The 21150-nt window shown below is 32.7% G+C and overlaps 1 protein-coding gene across 1 annotated transcript in view; it reads right to left on the bottom strand.

Moving 5' to 3' along the window:
- The window catches only part of LOC129219053 (spectrin beta chain-like), a 321265-nt gene that overhangs the window by 124018 nt on the left and 176097 nt on the right, over positions 1–21150 (bottom strand). Inside the window, exons 24-32 of the mRNA XM_054853373.1 lie at positions 20853–20930; positions 18968–19095; positions 14426–14654; positions 13142–13281; positions 12291–12414; positions 11052–11201; positions 10698–10961; positions 10080–10219; positions 9805–10021 (exon numbers count right to left, since the gene is read on the bottom strand). Of these exons, the coding sequence (XP_054709348.1) occupies positions 9805–10021; positions 10080–10219; positions 10698–10961; positions 11052–11201; positions 12291–12414; positions 13142–13281; positions 14426–14654; positions 18968–19095; positions 20853–20930 (1470 nt within the window). The remainder of the gene's footprint in view (positions 1–9804; positions 10022–10079; positions 10220–10697; positions 10962–11051; positions 11202–12290; positions 12415–13141; positions 13282–14425; positions 14655–18967; positions 19096–20852; positions 20931–21150) is intronic.

The raw sequence follows: 21150 nt of genomic DNA, 5'->3' as shown, positions 1-21150 counted from the left end.
CTATTTCATCCACAAACCTATTGCTTTTATGATTTGAAAGCTGCGTGAGAAATGTGAATTTTTTAAAAAAATCATCAGTGTGTAACGAAAACAGGTTAAAATCTTTAAAAGTCACTAAAAGACTTCAGGTCTGGCATACTTAATAATCTCCTCTATATTTGTTCATGTAAGTGTGATGATTTAGTGAAATGTTTGTTTTCAACTCCAATGAATGTTTGACAATTAACGGGCCATTCCAGCGTTATACACGTGTGACATCCTTATTCAAATTTAGTTCACAACGGATCTTTGCCAAATTTAGCACAGAGGTCCTTTGATGCTCAAGAACTCACATAGGGGTATTTTAGCCCCCATATGAGGGGTTAACTCCCTTTAAGGGTTTTTTTTGCCAGAAAATCCATGAAACGGGATAGTTAGGCCTATTATTAACAATGATAACATTTTTTTAATTAAAAAAAAGCCTATGACATCTGAATTTAAATTTTGCAATTAAGCATAAAATTGTTCTTTTCTGCACATTGACAGGAGGTTTTACACTAATGTTTTCTTTCAATTATGCCAGATTGTTGAAAATGCGTCACTTGACACAACTTTAATTTTCTGGGTAGACCGTGCAACGCAAAAGAACGCAGCCAGTAAATACTTAAACTGAAAGGCTATATTCACAAAATCAAGAATGAAGATGAAATTAATTTCCATTTTCATACGAATTAAATAGTAATGACAAGCTTATAAATTATCACGAACTTATAACACTTACTTATGTGGATTAACACTATTTGGAATGTTTTAAATCATCTGTACAATTTATTCACTTCTCTTCTCAAAAACCAAAAATTATCAAAAAATGTTAATGCAATTTAAGGTAAATAGAACATTTTACTTTTTATCTTAAAGTATGCAAATTGTGAATACTTGGTCTAAGTTGCTCTTTGGGTATGAAATAAACAATTCTTATTTATTTATTATTTTTATTATTAATATTATTATTTTTTTAACACTCATTAAGTCTTGGTTTTAGTGCCAGCACACAGTACTTTTACGTAAAGTGCTTTTTTTTGTAAAAATGGTACCTATGTACCTATGTAATGGTTTTATAAAGAAAACAATTCAGGAGCATTACGTGTGTGACATCTTTTAAAAAGCCTCGTTAAAAGTATTCTGCCGAATGTTTGAAGATGAAAGTCAGGTTACAGGTATTATGTATCAAATTAATTTATGATATGGGTCATTCCATACGAAATGAGCAAAATTCACAAAAAAGTGGTGGCCGCATGGTAACAGATTTTTATGAAATTTGGTATACAGGTTCCTTTTATGCCTGTATAAAAATATCTAAAATATTTTTGATTAATATTTTTTATTTGAATAGTTACATGCGATTGAAAATTGGTCAAATTGAACAGCCTTCTCATTAATGCTAAATGTTGCATTTTTGAAGGCTTGTATCTTATTAACTATTTAATGAAAACATAAAAGTTATATGTTGTTGCAATCTATGGAGTAGAGTAATTAATCTGATATCAGTAAAATTTTCAAAGTTATTATAGTTGACTTTTAACCGAGTTTCAAAAACTGAAAATATTTCAGTTTTCTCATACTTAAGCATTTTATTTTTCAATCTCAATCTTTAAGGAATGCATTAGCTTTGCTGGAATTAATACCCAATAATGTGCTTGGTATCATAAAAAAACTACCTTACTTTTGAAGTTGTATTTCAACTCTTTTGTCTTCAAAATCAGTTTTACTTAGTGACATTTTGTAAAATGATGATTTTCTCCTTCACATAGACACAAAAATTCAAATGAGGGAAAATTCAGACAACTTTAAAATTTTGCAAGAATATAGAGCTGTGTTTCTACTATTTGCTTGAAGAAACTCGAAATTGGTTTTCAATTTCCAAACTTAAAATAAAATTCTGAAAAATAGCATTTTCTTTGTGTTTTATGGGTCATCCATACAGATTTGACGAATGCGTACGCTCGACCATTTTAAATATTTTTTTTGAAATTCATATCCCTTAAAGCTGCATAGGAAAGATGTTTAAAACCACTTTTATTTTTTCTCTCAACTGGACCTTTAATTTTTTAGAGGTCATCAAAAGGGATTTTCGTAGTGAAAAAAAGGGACTTTTTGCATTTTGGCCAAAATCTATTTAAATTACATTTATGATAGTTAATTTAAAGCTTTGATGTTAAAGTGCATAAGTTGATAGTCTTACATGCTGAGTTACGTAGCTGTAGGTTAATAATTAAAATAATGGCAACAAGTTGAAGTTCAAGGTCAAATGTAAAAATTTTACTCATTTCAAAGGGGGATAACTCGCGTAGGGGACGGAAACACAAAATGAAATACGGCAAAAACTAATTACTGGAACCATGCTAAAAAGAATATGTAACTGTTGCTGTGTGTTTATGTACCCTTTATAGATAACAGCCCCTCAAAAATCGGAAAAATGACAAAAATGACATTTTTAGACCCCTGTAAACCAAAAGGGGATGAAGTGTATTTCGTCAAATATCTTATTCATGGATAAAACAAATTTCCTCAAACTCATAGCCCAATCTCAAATGCTATTGTGAATTAGACGAGATGGTCCTCTGCCCATATCTTTAAACTTAGTATGTTCTCTAAGAGCTATTTTTTTTCTATATGACGAATGGAGAGGAAAATTCAACACAATAATTAAGGAAACATTTCAGCAAGTACTTCATAAACATGCTTTTGAGAAAATGAAACATGAAAGATATGGTTAGTTTTGCTAAACTTACAATAAAAAGAAGTAACTAATGAAATTTTATTCAAGTTACTCTAGCAACAAAAATACGCTGATACCAATGATTAAAATTTAGTAGCATCTAAAAGACACTTCAATGTGTTATGTAAAAAAAAATGAGTAAATTTAGAGCATTCCCTCATCTTCAAAAAAAACATCTGAAATAGAGGAAAAAATAAAATTTTCGGAAATTTTTGATTTTTTAAAGTACAATTTCATCATCAAGAAATTCATAAACAATTACGAAATTAGAGCAGATAGTCAGTTATAGATAGTTTTTCAATCTGAATCATTTTTACTGTTATTTTTTCATTAAAAGAGCTGGAAGAGTGAATTGAAATCTGAAGTAAATTGGCAAAATTTCAATCTTTGTTAATATCTCAGATTCAAAAAAATATTCTAATACATTTTACTTTGCTATTTCCCAATAGAGATTTGTTTATAGAATATGGAGATATTTATTTTTCAAGTGTACATTTATAACTTATGGAGTTATTGAGTCACAAACTGTCCGTCATGAACTCTGAAAATTCAGGCTTAGCGTAAGCATCAACTTCGAATTTCAATAACAAAGCAACAAACCGTTTTTAAACTTCCATACTTTGCATTCCCTCATAGATATGCATGGTTTACCTAAATAAAAATTTTCATTGAAATCTGTGACATGTCAGCCACAGCTGATTTGCTCATTTCGCATGGAATGACCCATATGAGACAATCTTCCTTTAGTCCCCCAATTTGACCTTGGAGGAAAGATTTTGTTCCTTTTGTGCTAAGTGTGTGACCAATAAAAAGTGACCTGCATATTTTGGGGGGTTAAAAACTTATAAAAAGTTTTATTAAAAAAAATTGAGACATAATTTATAGTAAAGCATATGTGTTCATATTTGATAGTATTTCCAGAAAAAAATTGATGATTAAGTAAAAAAATGGCTCTTCCATTTATTTCACTAACAATGCGTTTTTTCTTTACTTCGCCTAAATGTTATCAAATAAGACTAAAATCTGATGTAAAAATATTTCACACTCAAAATTGATGCTGTGATTGAAAAGTAGATATTTTTTTGTCAAAAAATAAGGTTTGTTTCTATATCACGTGAAAAATTTTTTGGGTGTATCAGGACCACTTTTAGTGGTATTGCCCTATTACGCCAGCATTCCAAACATGAGTTCTTGAACGACCAATGAAATCTGAGACATATGATTACTGAAGGTGATGATACAGTAGCGAGTAAAAAACTCGAGAAACGTAATCAAAGAAAGGAAAATTATTTACAATCAGAGATAAACACAAGTCAGCAACCAATAAAGACCCTTGCTTTAAAAGATAAATTCATTGTTAAAGACAGTGATTCCATGCAACCAGATTCAAGTGATGAAAGTATTTTAGCAACTAAAAATATTTCATCAAATGATAAAAAGACAATTTCTAGCATTTTAGCAAAATAATGGCTTCCAGTAATAATGGGTTGTAGAAACAGTAGTAAATAATCAATAAATCTGCCATCCTCTTATAGAACATGTAATATCAGAGTCATTTCCAATAGACCAGTAACTCACTCAACTAGCAAGTTCTCCTTTGCTGGATTTAAATCTTGTGTCCAGAGAAAATCAGGCATTGGTAGTTAATAAATAGAAGGTTTTTTACGAGAAAGTGAGTACCATCAAAGTATTAATTCAACTCACACCTCAGAAATAACTATTTTCTGTTTTGAAAGTTGAAAAATTGAAATTATAATTAAAGAAAACAAGTGTGGTGAATCGTTAGAAAACCATACAAGAAGAACATATCTTTGGTTGAAAAACCAAGTTCAACACATTTTGGTCATGTAACTACAGGCAGTGACTCTAGGAAAAACATAGTATCATCAATACTAAAACAATTGAATTATAAATGTACTAACTGACCCACGCAAAACATTCACGTTTGACAGCAAAAATTCAAAAATTTCATTTTTTTTAATGGTAATTTTTCAAAAAATGGGCACGAACTGAACTGTTATTTTTGGCCTATTTAAAAGAAAAGGAAATAATGCCTTATTTTCGTAGTTTTATAAAGTATTAAGGAAACAACAACAAAGCACCGTTAAGAAATATCATTCATGTTAAATTAGCGTGCCTTTATATATTATAAACCTTTTCTTTTCCGGTTTTAATGCAACAGTATAACTGTAGTTTAAAATCCTACAATCAGTTTAGATTGTTTTTTCCTGTGCATTCGAATCAACATTAAACAGTGAAAAAAAGTCAATCAAAAGGGACAAAACCCATAGCAGGATCGAACCTACTGTCATGTAGATAAAGCACACTTCAGGGGGGGGGAGGAAAGTAGGTTATATTCCAACAAATGAGCTATCTGGCTGCCAAGTCACAACTATCCACTCTCAGCTTGAGAGAGGGTTTTTATGCAGAACTTAGGAACATTTAAGAACAATCAAGACTATTTACATATATATTTACATATTCCTAATTTACATATTTCTATGACTTATAGAAAGGAAAGAAAGTAAAAGAGGAAGAAAAATAAAGCGACACCTGGGGCTCGAACTCACAAGCTTTGCGATATCAGTCCAGTGCTCTAACCATTCGGCCAGTCGAGCGCTCTCTTGCAGTGCAAATTACGACATTACACCTCCTTTAAAGTAACAGTGTCTCGCTGTGGAATCAATCTTTGCTTGGGAATGTGTAACAGGTCAAGTCTGGATGTGCTGGTTAACGGTCTATTTCGAGATAATTCTTTTGTTCCAGAAGCCTTTAAATTGACTTGGAACTCAGTCTCTTGGTTTTCTGGATGGCAGTAGGGTTTCATTTGTAAAACATGTACAACATCACAGAGTTTCTGCCTTCTGGACATCGGGTCGAAATCTTGTACTTCATACGTCATGTTGGATAGTTGTCTTAACATTGATAGGGTCCAAAATATCTTTTTAGCAGTTTTTCCAAAGTCCGACTTTACAAACAGGTGTGTAGATTCATACCAACATGATGAAAAGGTGCCTCAGTTGCGGGAATAGGCATTAATACTACAGGTGACTTTTGTGGAACAGACTTTCTTTGCTGACATTCTTTACAATGTACTACATAACGGCGAACACTGCGAAAAGCCCTGGCCAATAAAAACGTTTTCGTAATCTGTCTTAGGTTTTCACAAATCCAAGATTGCCTGAGATGCTTTTAAGAAATCCCAATCAAGGATAACATTATGGCTACATTTTGGCATAACAGTAAACTCAAACGGCTTTATAATGCTTTTGATTGTGATCCGAAGGACACAGATTCCCACTGGACTCACGTAGCTACCATTAGCCACTTTTAAAAGAATGTTCTGTGATCGACAAAACATAACTTTTCCCAAATGACGCCGAAACTCCTCTGAAACAATTGAAAAAGAAGCTCCAGAGTCTACAAGTGCTCTTACCGGTTGATTGTCGACAGCAATATCAATAAAATTTTCATGCATTGCGGCAATGGGAGGATTTTCAGGGATGGCGACCTTACCACCAAGGAAGTTCGCACTACTTAGTTTTCCTAGTTTTGATGACCTGGCGATCCACTGGATCTTTGGTACGGCGACGGTGATCTATAACGAGGGGTCGGCGATTGTTCCTGCCTCAAACTCAATGAAGAAGACCTACCATCTCGCCGGCTGATCTCATCAGCAGTATGGTGGTACGTAGGATACGAGGGAGCGTCAAGGGTATACCTGCTGCGAGAGGCATCAAAAAGGGATTTTCGATCTCGGCAATAATGAACTACATATCCTGGACGACCACAATGGAAGCAAACCGGACAGTTATCAGTAGTACGTCACAGGTCTGTCTTCCTCACAAATTGTTCTTGAACTGACTTTGGTTTATTATGTGTCAAATATGAATTATGCTTGGGCGACAAGATATTTCTCCCAAAACGTTCTTCAGATATAGGAGCTAAATATTTTTCAAGCTCTTCTCGCACAATGCCTTCAATAGCTTGTACGCTGGCTCGTGGCTCTACAATTTGAAGTGCAGTTAGTTTTTGTATCTCCTCATGAACGATACCTTGAATCAACGATGTTAGATCTTGTTCTTTGTTGACCGATGCAACGGGGAAGACGTTAGGCAATTTCGCAAATTTTCGATGTTCTATACGCTTCTGTTGCATTTCCTCAATGTACTGACACCATTTGATGAAATCAGTTGTAGACTTAATTTCTTTTGTTAGTAATGCCTGGCATATATCTTCCGCTATCCCTTTCATCAAGTAAGATGCTTTGTCATCGTCTGACATGCTTGGATCTATTTGGTTGCATAGTCCCAATACGTCTTGAATATACGATTGGGTCGACTCGCCAGTTCTCTGAGCTCTACATTTTAAACAGTCCTTGGCTTGTCTTACATACAGATTTGTATCACCGAAAGTTTTTTTAAGTTCTTCTTTAAAGACTTCCCATGAGTTCAAAAGGTCTTCGTTATTTTAAAACCATGCCTTGGCAGTCCCATCAAGGAAGAAATAGACATTAGCAAGACACAGAGTATCATCCCATTGGTTAAACTTTGACACTCTAAGATACTCTTTTAACCACTTATTCGGATCTTGTCCTGTATCCCCTTTAAAGATGGTTGGCTTCCTTGGCTCATTGATTACAGCTAGAGCAATCAACAAAGTTTGGGGCTTTGCATCTGCTGCTTCTTGTGGCATCTTCTGTGATCCCTTCCTCACAGCTTTTACGTAAAGTCCGAATTCAGGAGGAAGTTTCAGAAGTCTACAGCTTCGTCGAATATTTTCTATTTCCAGACTGGATTGATGGTACCCGGCATCTCCACCAAATGTCATGTAGATTAAGCACACACTTCAGAGGAAAGCAGGTTTTACTCCAACCAAACGAGCTATCTGGCTGCCAAACCACAACTACACACTCTCAGCTCGAGAGAGGGATTTTATACAGAATTTAGGAACATTCGAGAACAATCAAGACTATTTACATATATATTTACATATTTCTAATTTACATATTTCTACGACTTATAGAAAGGAAAGAAAGTAAAAGAGGAAGGAAAGTGAAGCCACACCTGGGGCTTGAACTCATAAGCTTTCGGTTATCAGTCTAGTGCTCTAACCATTCAGCAAGCCGGGCACTCTCTTGCAGTGTGAATTACGACAGTATGATCTTCACGTTTCCAGCGCAATGCTCTATTCTATTGACACAGAAAAAAAATTTAGACAGCGGGCCAATTTTTGTCAATAGCCGGCACAATAAGCTTAAAATAAGGAGTAAATCAAAAAATTTGATAAAGATATAAGGAAGTTCTCACGTGGGAGGGGGAGAGGGGGTAACCAAAAATAGGCTACAGGAATAATATATAAGATTGATGCGACAATTAATAAAGTTGTTGGATATGATGGCATAGAGTGTAACGACAAATACTGGATTCTCTACTGAATCAATTGTATTATTTGAAAATGCTTTAAAACACCAAGCATGAGTAGTGATTTTTATGTTTTATTTAAGAGAACTGCCTCTCAGGAGATGGCCTGAGACAACTAGCTCAACTAAAACTTGGGATGTGGCTGAAAAAGAGGGTTACAATTGTGGTGCTTTGCTTCCCCTCTAAAAATAAATCATCAAGATAACTGAAAACAAAATCAGAAGTTGTTTTGAATAATGTTTTTCAAATTCAATGTTTAACAAAAGAAACTGCTGTATTTGTAATATTTTTTAGCTAAATGTTACTGGGTAAATGTTTTGGATGACCCCCTCCCTCCCCCTCCAAAAAAAAAAGGCTAATAAACTAATTTAAAATTAAGGTACAATTTATTTGCATGGTTTCTAGAAGTTTACTGATGCAAAAAGTAGCCTGGAAAAATTTAAAGCTGTCAATCAAAGAAAATGAAAGGTATGGATAAGAAAAGTCAATAGAATAATTAGGTTTCTTAGTTAGGTTTTGGGGAAATTTTTAAGTTAATGATGAAGATAAATTATTTTTTAACATCAGGTGCCTTTCTAAACTATACCTTTTTGAAATTTAAAAGCAACATTTAGTCTATATTTATATATAATAGAAATTCAAAAAAACTATATTTTATGCCAAAAACTTGAAATTTAAAGCTCATTCCGGGAGACCTAAATATTTTTCAATTTCAAAAATATTTTTTGTGGTAAACATGTGATCATAGTGACAACTTTTTATCAACTTGAAATTTAGAATTTAACAAAAAAATTTTTCGTAATACACCCTAATAAACAGCCACCACGAGGTCAGCTGGTGTTCATGTTCATTTGAATTTAATAAGGCTTTAGTTCTAAAAATAAAGAACTTTTGCACATGTTGAAGAGAAAAAGGGAATTTTGTTTATTACTCATCCTTTCCTCATCCTATGTGTTACTGGGTATCATCAGAATTTTTGTGTCTGTTACTCAGGGTCAGACCTTTTTTCGAAATTGAGCAAATAAAAATGTTATTAATTAATTCAGAGGATCCAAAAGCAGCCAAATGTTAGATGAGATATAGTTGCATGAGAGAAAAAAGCTTCAAAAGGTTCTAATACATTAAAAGGCTCATAAAATTGAGTTAACCTGAGAGCAATGTCTTACACATGTCTGTTACTGGTGCTGTTACCCTATATGGTATTTTAATCATAAAGTTAAATTCCTGAATCAATGTTTTTTTTTTTTTTTCCGACTCAGCTAGTAAATTGCTTGCATTCGCTGATAAATTACACATTTTTGAGATTGTATCTGATTTTTTTGTGAAATTGAAATTAAAATTTAATTAATAAAGAATTTAAAATTCTTTTTAAAAAGCTTTAATCATCATTATTTTCCTTTTTTGTTTCATTGTCAGGTTCCTTTCACCTTTTCTTAGTTTGTTTTTTCCCTGACCAGAAGAGGAAAACAAAAGTAAGGTAAAATTGTTACTTCTTCTTTACATTATTTTAATATTTCAATAATTTCTAGTATGAAAATATGCTTTGTTTTAATTAATTAGCAAAAAGTGACTTTTTTTTTTGACTTCACTTTTTTTAACTTTTTTTTTTTGGATAAAACTTACTTCAAACTTTTTTTGCAACTTCTGAGCATCTAAAAGGTTCCTACACATAGTATCAGTTGATAGAGTAGCTATTTGATCTAATATCCACAACAATTCCCGGTCAACTTCGGCTTTGAATTGAAGAAACTTTAAGCACTTCTCTAATTTTTCACGTCTTGTCATGAGAGAAGGCTGTACTTCCTGAAAGCTTTGATAAAAAAAAGCAGTTAAGTATAATCTGATCTATTAACTAAATTGTTTATTTCAGAAACCTCAAAAAATAATCATAAACCTACTTTCTTTGTAAACTTTCAGCTGCATTTTTGACATCGTTTCGTGTATCATCATTGTCAGGATTGTCTTCTAATAGCATATTGCTTTCTTGAATCAAATCAGAAACTTTCAATTTCAATTTTTCATATTCATTTTCAAGACTCTAAAAGAGAAAAAATCTTTAGTGGATATTACTGCTGGGGAAGGAAGACAGTTTTGATGCAAACAAATGGTTTTAAAATTGAAAAATATTTTCGTTAAAAAGTTACAAATTCTGGAGGATAACCCATGTAAGCATGCATAGCCAGCATTCAAGATGGGGGAGGGGGGCAAGCACAAGCCCAATCATAGAGTGGTGGTAGAAATTCTTGGCCCTATGTCATGCAATCAATCCTACTACGGCAACAACCTACGACCAATAAGGATTTCCTTTCTCAAAAACATTGCTGGTTGTACTACTGGGTGCAAGGGTTACTCATCTCAAGTTTAATTAATGTTAAGCTTGAGGATGAGACCTACCCATAATGTCTGAATATGTGCATAAAGCTCAAAAGTTGATGCAAAATCGAATTGTGTACAAAAATGCATTTTATATAAAATAAATTTAACACATATGATTAACAGCATAAATGAAGTCTTACTTGTTGATTATTTAACAGCTGTTTGACGCTGGATAAATTTTGTCCAAAGGCTGATGAGGTTGCCACACGGTTAAGCTCTGCAATTTTATTTTCCAAATAGTCAACTGAAATGTAAAAATCACGCAATTCTTTGGCTCGAAAGAGAGTTTGTCGATTTCTATCCATTTTCTCACAGAGCTCATTCCATGCCTGATTCAATTCTTCAATAATTAGGGTTATAGACTCACGAGTTTGGATATTACTTTGCAACATTGCTTGTCCTCGCTGAAATGAAAATCATTAAAAAACTATGTCTGACTAACTTTACGGTTAATGCATTTACATGAGTTTTTGAATAAAAGTAAAATTTCTTACAGAACAAATGAGTTCTTGTCCATTTTGGTTGGCAGCAAGTTCAGCTTCAAAAGTCTGTTGTCTTTTCATTTTATAAGATATATTTGAAGTGTAATCGCCTTTTAACAAATCAGATACTTGCTTATCCTTTTCATAAATCCAGGATATCATCTACAGACAAAAAATTAACTAAGTATGCATATAGGCATAGTTTGAATAAAAATAACTCCTTCTCTGGTATAAGAAAATAGAGTGGAACATGAAAAAGAATATCTTTTAAAGCCAATTTGATTGTGTTTGATGAGCGACCGGCAGCTCACTGGTTGGTTGATCACATGACAAATAATGACGTCATCTCCAATGCTTTAGCATTGGCTGATGTAATTAGCTGTCATGTGATCAATCGACCGGTCACTACTGATCGAGTTCATCAAATGCAAGTGTTGCGCCTGTGCGCGTACCACCGCGCCACATACATTGAGAGAGTTTGAGTTGACTGAAAAAATGTTATGAGAGAGACTGTGAGGAGTGTGCCCTTAGAGAAGCCATGAAATAAAAAATACAGTCCACGAGAGAAAATGAGTTGTGTTTTTCCTTGAGTTGAGAATTCTTTTAAAAATTGAGCTATCCTTCCAGCAAGCAATGTGTCAAAAAACGTTGATTTTATTCATGTGTGTACAAAGCAATATTGACTTATTAATATTTCATTGGTTATAATTCCTAAAAATGTCTCTGAGAGTTTCTTCAGCAATTAAACAAATAGCTAATCACTTTTCTTTTTTCTCTTGTAATGCATATTTTATTTTATTTTATTTGTTTATTTATTTATTTTAAAATAGTTTGTTAATAAGTTTTAATTTGCTTTGCAGAAACAAATCCAGTTATTTTTATATACACTTTGAAATGTGTTAAAAATTTTTTGGCTAAGCTTTATGGCTTGCCATAAGTGCAGTTCATAAAACTACCATTAGACTTATTTTTTAATCATGCTTTAATAAATTGAAAAGTGTACATTTGTTTTAAAGGGTCAAAACAAAATAATTCAATTAAAATTTTTAGTAATATGTTTTCACATGATAAGAGTGATTTTTAAATTTGTTAACTATTATTCAGCATTAATGTTCAAGTTTTGCTACTTATAGGAACAACTGTCATTAACTGACTCAAATCAGTATTCAAAAATTACAATGCTGCATTTAACTAAGACTTCAGACACCTACAGAAAAAAATTTAAAAAAAAAAAAAACAATGCTGCATTACCTCTTGAGCCCATACTTTATACTGTTGAAAACTTAGCAATTCTTCAAGAAGCTGTTTGCGCTCTTGAGCTTTAGTCTCAATGTTCCTTCGTAGACTCAGAATGTGGTTCCGGCGGTTGTGTATACTGAAATGAAAAGAACAAATATGTGTACACATTTCACAATTATTTTAAGTTATCAGAAATAAAAAGTATGTTCACATTTAAAGTAATTAAATACCTTGAAAAGTTGCAGTTATTTTTTTATGTGAATTAAGATTAGGTTTGGATCCAGAGGAGGTGGATATGATCTCCCCCCCCCCCCTTTAAGTGACCAAAAATAACCTAAGCTACATTTTGAGGACTTATATTTCAAAAAGAAAAAATATGCTCCCTCAGCCCCCTATCAACATATTTTGGAGGTCTTACTAATTTGTCATCATTTTGGAGGTCTTATTATAGTGTGCATAAAGGTTCAATAAAAACAAGCATTCCTCCCACCCGCACCCATAACTGTGCATCATGTGGATGAAGCTGACTGTTCCCAGTTTCATCTGAAAATAGCATATTTTTTTAAAAGTAAGGGTCCCAGGTAGAAAATCGCAGGTATCTTAGTGATATAGGCATAACATTTTTTCACATTGCACACTATTACTCAAATTAGTATATGTATTTAATAAGGGAAGAGTCTCAATGGTTACAGTAATCTGGTTACTTAATCTATCTGGTTACAGTAGTTACAGTGCACTATAAGTTGCCTGATTATATCATTTGTAAAAAAATAATTTTTACGTGAGAAAATATATTGGCTGTTTCATAGCATAATATTATTGCAGTCACAGCTAGCGTTAACTATGAAATGGTTTTATCTTACTATTCTTCTTCAGGGTGCCCAGCTGCAATTAAACTCTCTGCCATGTGTTTAAAAGCTTCATATCTGTTGCCTTGAACTTGAAATGTATCCATAAAAGCTTCATGGTGCTTCATTAAAATTTCCATATCCCCCAATGTTTCCTGAAAGGAATTGTTTTATATAACTATTCATTTTAGAGTTGTTTCAACTATCATTTTATATATTCATTCATTTTTCTTGAATGCGTACACCCATAATTTGATATAGAAGGATACTTTTATTTTATTTTTGAATTTATTTTACTATTATTTTTGTATTTCAATTTTATTTATTTTGAAGCATTTTCAGGGATGTAGCTGGGCACATATATTTATGGAGGCCCAAAGATTTCTAGCACTACAAAATGAATACTGATTTTCATACAGAAATGTTTGCAGTTTGTGATCAGTATTGACTGGACATAACTGTGACTTTATGGCACCATGCTCTTCATACCCCCTTGGATATGAAAAGAAATTATGCGAGTCTCATAACATTAATTACCTTCATACACATAGAATTGATAAAGATAAGTGAATAATTTATATCAATGATTCAAAAAAATATTTCGGATGGATAACTGTTACATTGCACTGGCACTATCAATTTGAAAAAGAGTGCAAATTTGTTTTGAAAGGTATATTATTAGAATTTAAATGCTTTACGTAATGTCATATTACATAATAAACAAACTAAACATAAAAAATAATCACCAATAATAATTTTAGCAATTGTTTTGACACATTTAAACCTCTTTAGAGAAGAACTTTTTATTTGGCAGAAACCATTTACTCTAAAAATAAAAGTTAGAACCATATGACATGCTTTCAATTTATTTTTCTTAATTAGTTTATTGATTACAGAATGGTACAAACAAGTTATAAAGTTACAATTGTTAGCAACATTTTAAACAAGATAAAATCGCTAAAATATTTTTATTTTTTATTTTATTTTATCTTATTTATTTATTTATTTATTTATTTTATAAATAAATATAACTGGCTAGCTGAACTACATTTTATGAGTGCAAAATTTATTTTTTAAATATTTTAGCAAAATTATGTCAATTTTGATTTTGTTTCAGCTATGGCCCTGAATACTTTATGTAGTTTTTTAATTATCCGAGTTTTACTTTTAGAGGCACTAAGAAGAATGCATAGAGCTTCCAATTTTCAACTTCATGGTTTATTAAAGTACCACAGTTCTAACTGAACAGTTTTTTGCCAGCTGAAAACAATTTAAAAAATAATAGTAATGTTTACTCACTGCTAAATCTGCAGTTTCGAGCAAGGAATCCTGTCCAGAAGCCATGCTTTGCAGCTGGTTTGCTTCTCTGTTGAATATTTGCAGATCCAAAGTTTGCTGAAGCCAAGTTTTTTTTTCTGCCCATAAACAATGTACCGAGCTTCTTGCTTCTTGAAGCTGTTCTAACAGTGGAATAATTTCAGGTTCTGTAGCTGAAACTATTTCTCCAAGCCTTTTCACTTCTTGGAATCTAAAAATTCAAAATGGGATAATTTCTTTTGACACCAATCTTGGATTTTATTGTTTAACAGATTATGTATAAGAATTAATACTAGTTTGTAAAAATTATTAAAACATGTATACATATACACTCATATAGTTAGTTTCAATATGAATAATTTGAATGAGTTTAAGATTTCAATTGATTTCCGTGAACTAGGGGTTGGCGATATCAGAATTTTAATACCGCTCTCAAAATATCGATATTTTCAATATATTGATATATTTAGGTCGTTAATTCAACATTTTATGGGGGGTGGAGGGACTGCAAAGCTTCTTATATAAGTATCTGCAACAGAGAAAAGCCATAGGCCATCTTGGTGAATAAATATTTTAGCAATTTATTCTAATAACATAGCTACAGCAAGGATTCTCATGTGTTTGTTTCTGGGGGGGGGGGGATCATGAGGCGATTATGCCATAGAAATGTTTGGAGAAATTACTTTAGAAAAACTTAAGTCTTTTTAATAGTGGGTCGCAATTCTTGAGAGAAAAGGGGTGCCATCGCAGTCGAGGGGAATGGACACCGCTAGTTACATTAGAAACGCCATTGGACATCTTGAAAATAAAACATTCCATTGTTTTATTTGAATAATAATAGCTAAAGCAGGAGTACCCATTGGGGGGGGGGATCTTGACACTGAGTATACATTTGAAATTATCAGAGAAGTTATTTTAAAAGGAGTTTAGTCTCTTCAATAAAAGGTTGCGTTTTGGGGTAAGCATGATAAATTTGAGGGGGGAGAGGGATTTATGCAAATAATAGCAATAGCAATATATATAATAATAACAGCCCTTGCAGGGGGGAGGGAGGTCACCACACAGATAATGCCATTAAATTTTTTACAGAAGGCTTTTAATCCATTAAAAAGATTGTGGAGTTTTTCTTTTATTTGGGAGGGGTGATAAAATTGAGGGGAGCCAAATTGGGGAGGGAAATTGGTACCCCAGCTACATCACATACATTATAAGATCTGCAACACAGAAAAGTCATTGAACATCTCGATAAGCAAATGTTCCAGCAATTTAGATAAATAATAATGCCTAGAGCAGGGTACCCATTCGGTGGAGGGGGGAGGAGAGGGTCTTGAAGCTGACTATGCCAGTGAAATTACCAGGGAACTTAAGTATTTTAGTCCATTAAGTAGGGACTCTTGTTTTTTTTTTTTTTTGCTCATTAAAATTAAATATGGGGGGGGGGGGGGCATCGCACTTATTGGGGATTGGTAGCCTTAGCATTATGATCTATATATTAAGACCTGCAATAGACAAAAACTTACAAAAAACCTTGAAATGTAAATACTCCCACAATTTATTCTAATGATAAAGCTGGGGTGCCCATTTGAAGGGGGGGGGGGAATGAGGCTGACAATACCACTGAAACTATCAGAGGAGTTATTTTTAAAAGATTTTATACTCTTCACTAGGGGAGCCCATTTTTTTCGGGGAAGGGGTGGTTGCCGCTCAGTACGGTTGAGGGGTGTCATCGCAGTTGGGGGGATGTGCTTCCCTAACTATATTATTTGTATATTGAGATCTGCAACAGAGGTAAGCCACCGGACATTTTAAAAGCTAAATATTAAAGTAGTTTATCCCAATAATAATTGCTAAAGCAGGGATATGCCTATGGGAGGGGGGGGCAGAGGCAGACTATGTAACTGAAAGAATCAGAGATGTCATTTCAAAAGGATTTAGCCTCTTTTTTTGAGGATCTTGTTTTTTTTTGGGGGGGGGGAGAGACTTGGTAAAATTGAGGGGGCAATGCACTTGGGGAGAGTTGGCACTCCTAGCTACATGATCTGCAGTAGAGAAAAGTCATCGTAAATTTTGATCCGTAAATATTTCAGTAATTTATTCCAAAAATAATAGCTGAGGTAGAAGTGCCCTTCTCCTTTGGGGTGGGGGGGGGGGCATGAGACAGACTTTACTTGTAAAATAATTAATGAAGATTTTTTAGGATTGGATTTTAGTCTCTTTAATGAGAGTTAATGTTTATTTTCGGGGCGGTAGGGCGTTTTAATTGAAGAGGTCATCTTAGGAGGAAGAAGGCACTTGGACATACAAGATCTGCAATTGATAAAAGCCCTTGGTAAGTAATATTTCTGTAATTTTTTCAATAATATTTGCTACAACAACCTTCCTCCCGCTCATGTGGTGAGGGGGGTCACGAGCTCAGACCAAATTGTTGAAATTTTACAAAGGGTACTTGAAAATTTTCAAGTCTTTGTGAAACACATATCATTATTGGAGAATAAAATTTGGGGGCGGGGGTGGAAGGTGCCATGTAAACTTCGAGGGGGGGGGGGGGTAACACCCATATTTAAATCATCTGCACATTAAAATTTTCTTCCCTTGCATAGTTTGCAAAAACCATACAAGTTCAGAAATGCACGTTTCTTCTCGGTTTTCTACTCAGAGTGAAATGACAAGGGTCCACAAGACCTTTGGAGAAAACTAGTTCCTTTTTTGGCCAAGAAGTCAGCCTTCTTCATTTCCTGGAAGATCACAGTGGGATGGTAGCCACAGAAAAGCAAAAATTTTCCCAATTGCTTTCAGGAGTTCTTTGCAGCTCCATATACAAGAACCCTCAATTTATCAGTAATTACTAGACAGAGTCTGAACGTATTACCGTTTTTTTTTTTTTTTGGAAGATCTGAAAATGAGAAGCAAGTTGTCGTAAGGCCATATGAATGGCTTTGAGTTCTCCATTGAAATGGGTTGTGAAAGGTCCAACATTGTGGTGTTTGTGTGCCTTGTCACCCATGCAATACACTTAGAGATCATTTCCAACCTGACCTTGGAAATCAGAATTTTAATGACAAAAAATATTTTACTAAAAGGGGGAAAGGTTCAAGTATAATTACAAATAACGTAATTATTTTCTGTGGAGAACGAAATGAACTAAAACACTTGCTTAATCTAGATACTTTCTCAGAACAGCACTAAATGAACTATTGTCTGAAAAAATCAAATAGAAATTTATACCTTCTAGGGCACCTCATTTCAGTGGAATATGAGAGGCTAGCATTATTTCTTTTAAAACCAATTTGAAAAGACAAGAAGTTCTAACTCATCATTAGAAAAGCTAATGACTGTAGTGCTGCAAATAGAGGTGATAACAAATTCTAGGTCATTTTACACCCTTATCATCAAATGCTTATGATTTTAACTCTCTAACTGTGCATCATGTTTTTATTGGTACCCAATAGCGGCCCCACTTGAGCCAGGAACCAGACACAAACTAGAAAATCGACAATCTGAGAAAGAACCACAAAAATGATTCAAAATAATTTTAAATGTTAGCAAAGAGTATATCTCTCTCTAAAATATGAATAATTAAAACTGCAGTTTCAAAAAAAAAAAAAACATTAATTCCAGTGCTGAGGTTTTCTGATTACTTTATGAGTACTCTGTAAAACATGCGAATATTGTGATCTCTTGATACTCATTATAAGAAAATTTGACTGGAAAATTTTGTTGGAAGAAATAACAAATATTAAGATGATTATTCAGTGCAAATTTGAACATAGTTATGCTAATATGTACATCAAACTAGGTACACAAAACTAGATAAGAGAAGGATAGCAAAAAAGATTTTCATGTAGGATGTATTTGATGAATATGAATATAATTTTATACACATGTAAAACTTTTGCTTTTTATCTCAGTTAGTTACTTTTTGTATTTGTTTTATTTTTTTCACCAGACTTTATTATTTCACTAAAACAAGACGAGAGAAAGAAGAAAATACACAATGTATTTTCTTAAGATAATCAATTTATGAATACAGACTTCACTAATTATTTTTGCCACTTTGTTACATTATTTTTTATTATCATAAATCAGCTTGAAACAAATCTGTTTCACTTGATTTACATTTTCATCACTCTAAAAACTAGTCTTTCAGGATATTTATTGCAGAAAGGGCATAAGTCCAAATAATAAAAAAAGTTGTAATTAATTTCAGTGACAAAATGAAACATAATTTAAGGTAAGGTAATGATAATACTTGTGGCTAGATTAGTCATAAAAATCTTCGTAGAACTTAATTCATTTCTGAATAAAATAACCACTTTTTATTGGTTCCTGAAAAATTGCATCAGTTGGACTTATGCCCTTTCTGAAATAATCGATTCATATAAGCTAGTGACTTTTTCATAATTGAAATTTGTACAGCATTGATTAGGATTGCATCAACATCAGAATGCACTCAAGTATTATTGCTTCCCTGTTATGTTAGGATGCACATTTTATTCCTGCAAATTAAAAGAATCCGAAACTTACCGATCTTCTTGAGCATTAATCTGTTCCATAAAATTATCATGTTCTTTAGCCACACTTTCTGCGACGCCCATATCACTTATTTTTTCTCGCATGCTTAGTTTGCGAATCATGACCTTTGACCATTCCAACTATAAAGCAAAGAAAAAAATTTAAAAATATTTATTTTGACAAATAACTAAAGTAATGAAATTGAGTGCATTCAAAAATATTGTAGTTTTTTTTAAGCAGTTCCGAGAAGAAAGCAAATCAGTTAAACTGAATAGGAAGGGAGTTTCCGCAACTTACGATGAGAAAGTGCAATAGCCTTGATCACTTTGGATGCAATGGATCCTGTTATTTCCAGTTTAGACGATGACTCAAAGAGTGAACAACATGCTTTTGTTGATGAAGAGTTTAAAATATTGAACATGGGGTGAGGATGCAGCAAGCCTTCTGAAACCACTGTATTTAATTGTCGTGATCTTGAATTGTATATAAAACGCATTGAGGTCATTACATACAGAAAGGAGCATGCAAAAGAACTTCTTTCCCAAATGACAGATGCAAGCAAGTTTTATAAACTTCAATTATTGAATATTGTAAATTGGCAGAACCCATCTTATTTACAAAGTGCTATTAGAACATTTATTATTGAACATTTTACAGAACGATAACTTCAAACAGCTTTGTATCACATTAAAAAAAGTAGCATGTGTGACCTATACTGTTTCCCAGATGAATTCCATGAGTTTTGGGGTACAAGAAAAATACAAAAAACCTCTAAAATTATACATTAACTTTTCAAAAAACTGAATGTTTAAAATTTTCCTCTAAAAACTTTTTTGGTTTACATTTATTAATTTTTAAAATACTTACACTGTATTCAATTTTTAGAATTTTATTGCAAAGTAAAATAAAAGATAAACTTTTTATAAAGGTTTAAATGAATAGCATTAATACATATTTTGATACAGGTCTTAACATCAATAAAATTTTTGAAAACATACAAAAAAAATCGAGAAACAAAAAAAAAAAAAAATCTGAGCCTAAGCAGTACATTGAAGCCTCACATTCTGAGGAGCTGGGTCACTCTGCATTAACTCCTACCCAAATGCAGTCTGTAAGGTCGCCAAAATGATCGGTATATTTAAAAAATCAATAAAAACTCAACGGGCAGCAATAATTTTCCCAATATACCGGTCATTTTGGCTATCTTACAGACTATTTCTTTTATACCTTTTAAAATACCTGCAGCGCCATCTGTTGAGGAACATTCTAACTAATTTTGAAAGTTTGTCTGTCTGAAAATTTACTGTTTTCCCAAGCATAATGCAACAAACGGTATATTTCTATCATTGCCGTTTAGTTTTTATTGATTTTTCAAATGTGTCAGTCATTTTTGGAACAACCTGTAGATGCAAAACGCATCTCTCATGGGAGTTTAATAAAATCATTTAATTTTGTAAAAACTTGAATTTTGTGTGCAATAGCTTTATGTCAAGAGTATCTTTGATGCTTCGATGCATCCGTATGGATTCAGCGCAGCATCAAAAAACTTAAAATAAACATTCTTTTTAACTGCTTTAAAATTTCTGCTAAATACAATGAGTGAAATATTTTCTTTTATCATTGTTTAAATAAGTTCAATTGTGTAAATATATGCTGCACTTTCAGTGAGTAATCTTTTCAACCTATTAGAGATTTAGGAATAAATGATTCATACTTACTCTACCATTATTATACATATTCATAAATATCATTTCATAACATTAAGGAGATATCATTACAAAAGATAAGGTAAACAAATTACTTCCAATTAATTACATAAAATGTGGTTAGATTGATAAAATAAAATTCTCATACAATCATTTTTTTTTTCCTTATGAATCTAAAAAAGGAATCTTACCAATGAATTAGCACTTCCCATGAATATATGGTAACCAGCTAATTCTTCCAGCTTTTGTTTTCGTTCTTCTGTTTTGATCTGTATTAAATAAATAAGAGTACTCAAAACTCAATAATAGAGTCGATGAAATTTTCAAAAAATCTTGCTAATATATTTTTTTAATTTTGAATTCAATAAATTGATTTAAATTGATGTAGTTGATGTCCCTTATCTACTCTTTGGTAAGGGAAGAACAGGGCATGTTGGAGCATGAGGCATGTTGAAACATTCAAGATAGTAGTTATTTAAAAAAAAAGAG

The sequence above is a fragment of the Uloborus diversus genome, chromosome 3, assembly GCF_026930045.1.
Source record: "Uloborus diversus isolate 005 chromosome 3, Udiv.v.3.1, whole genome shotgun sequence".
NCBI classification, from domain to species: domain Eukaryota; kingdom Metazoa; phylum Arthropoda; class Arachnida; order Araneae; family Uloboridae; genus Uloborus; species Uloborus diversus.
This window is presented reverse-complemented; position numbering and strand designations above follow the sequence as displayed.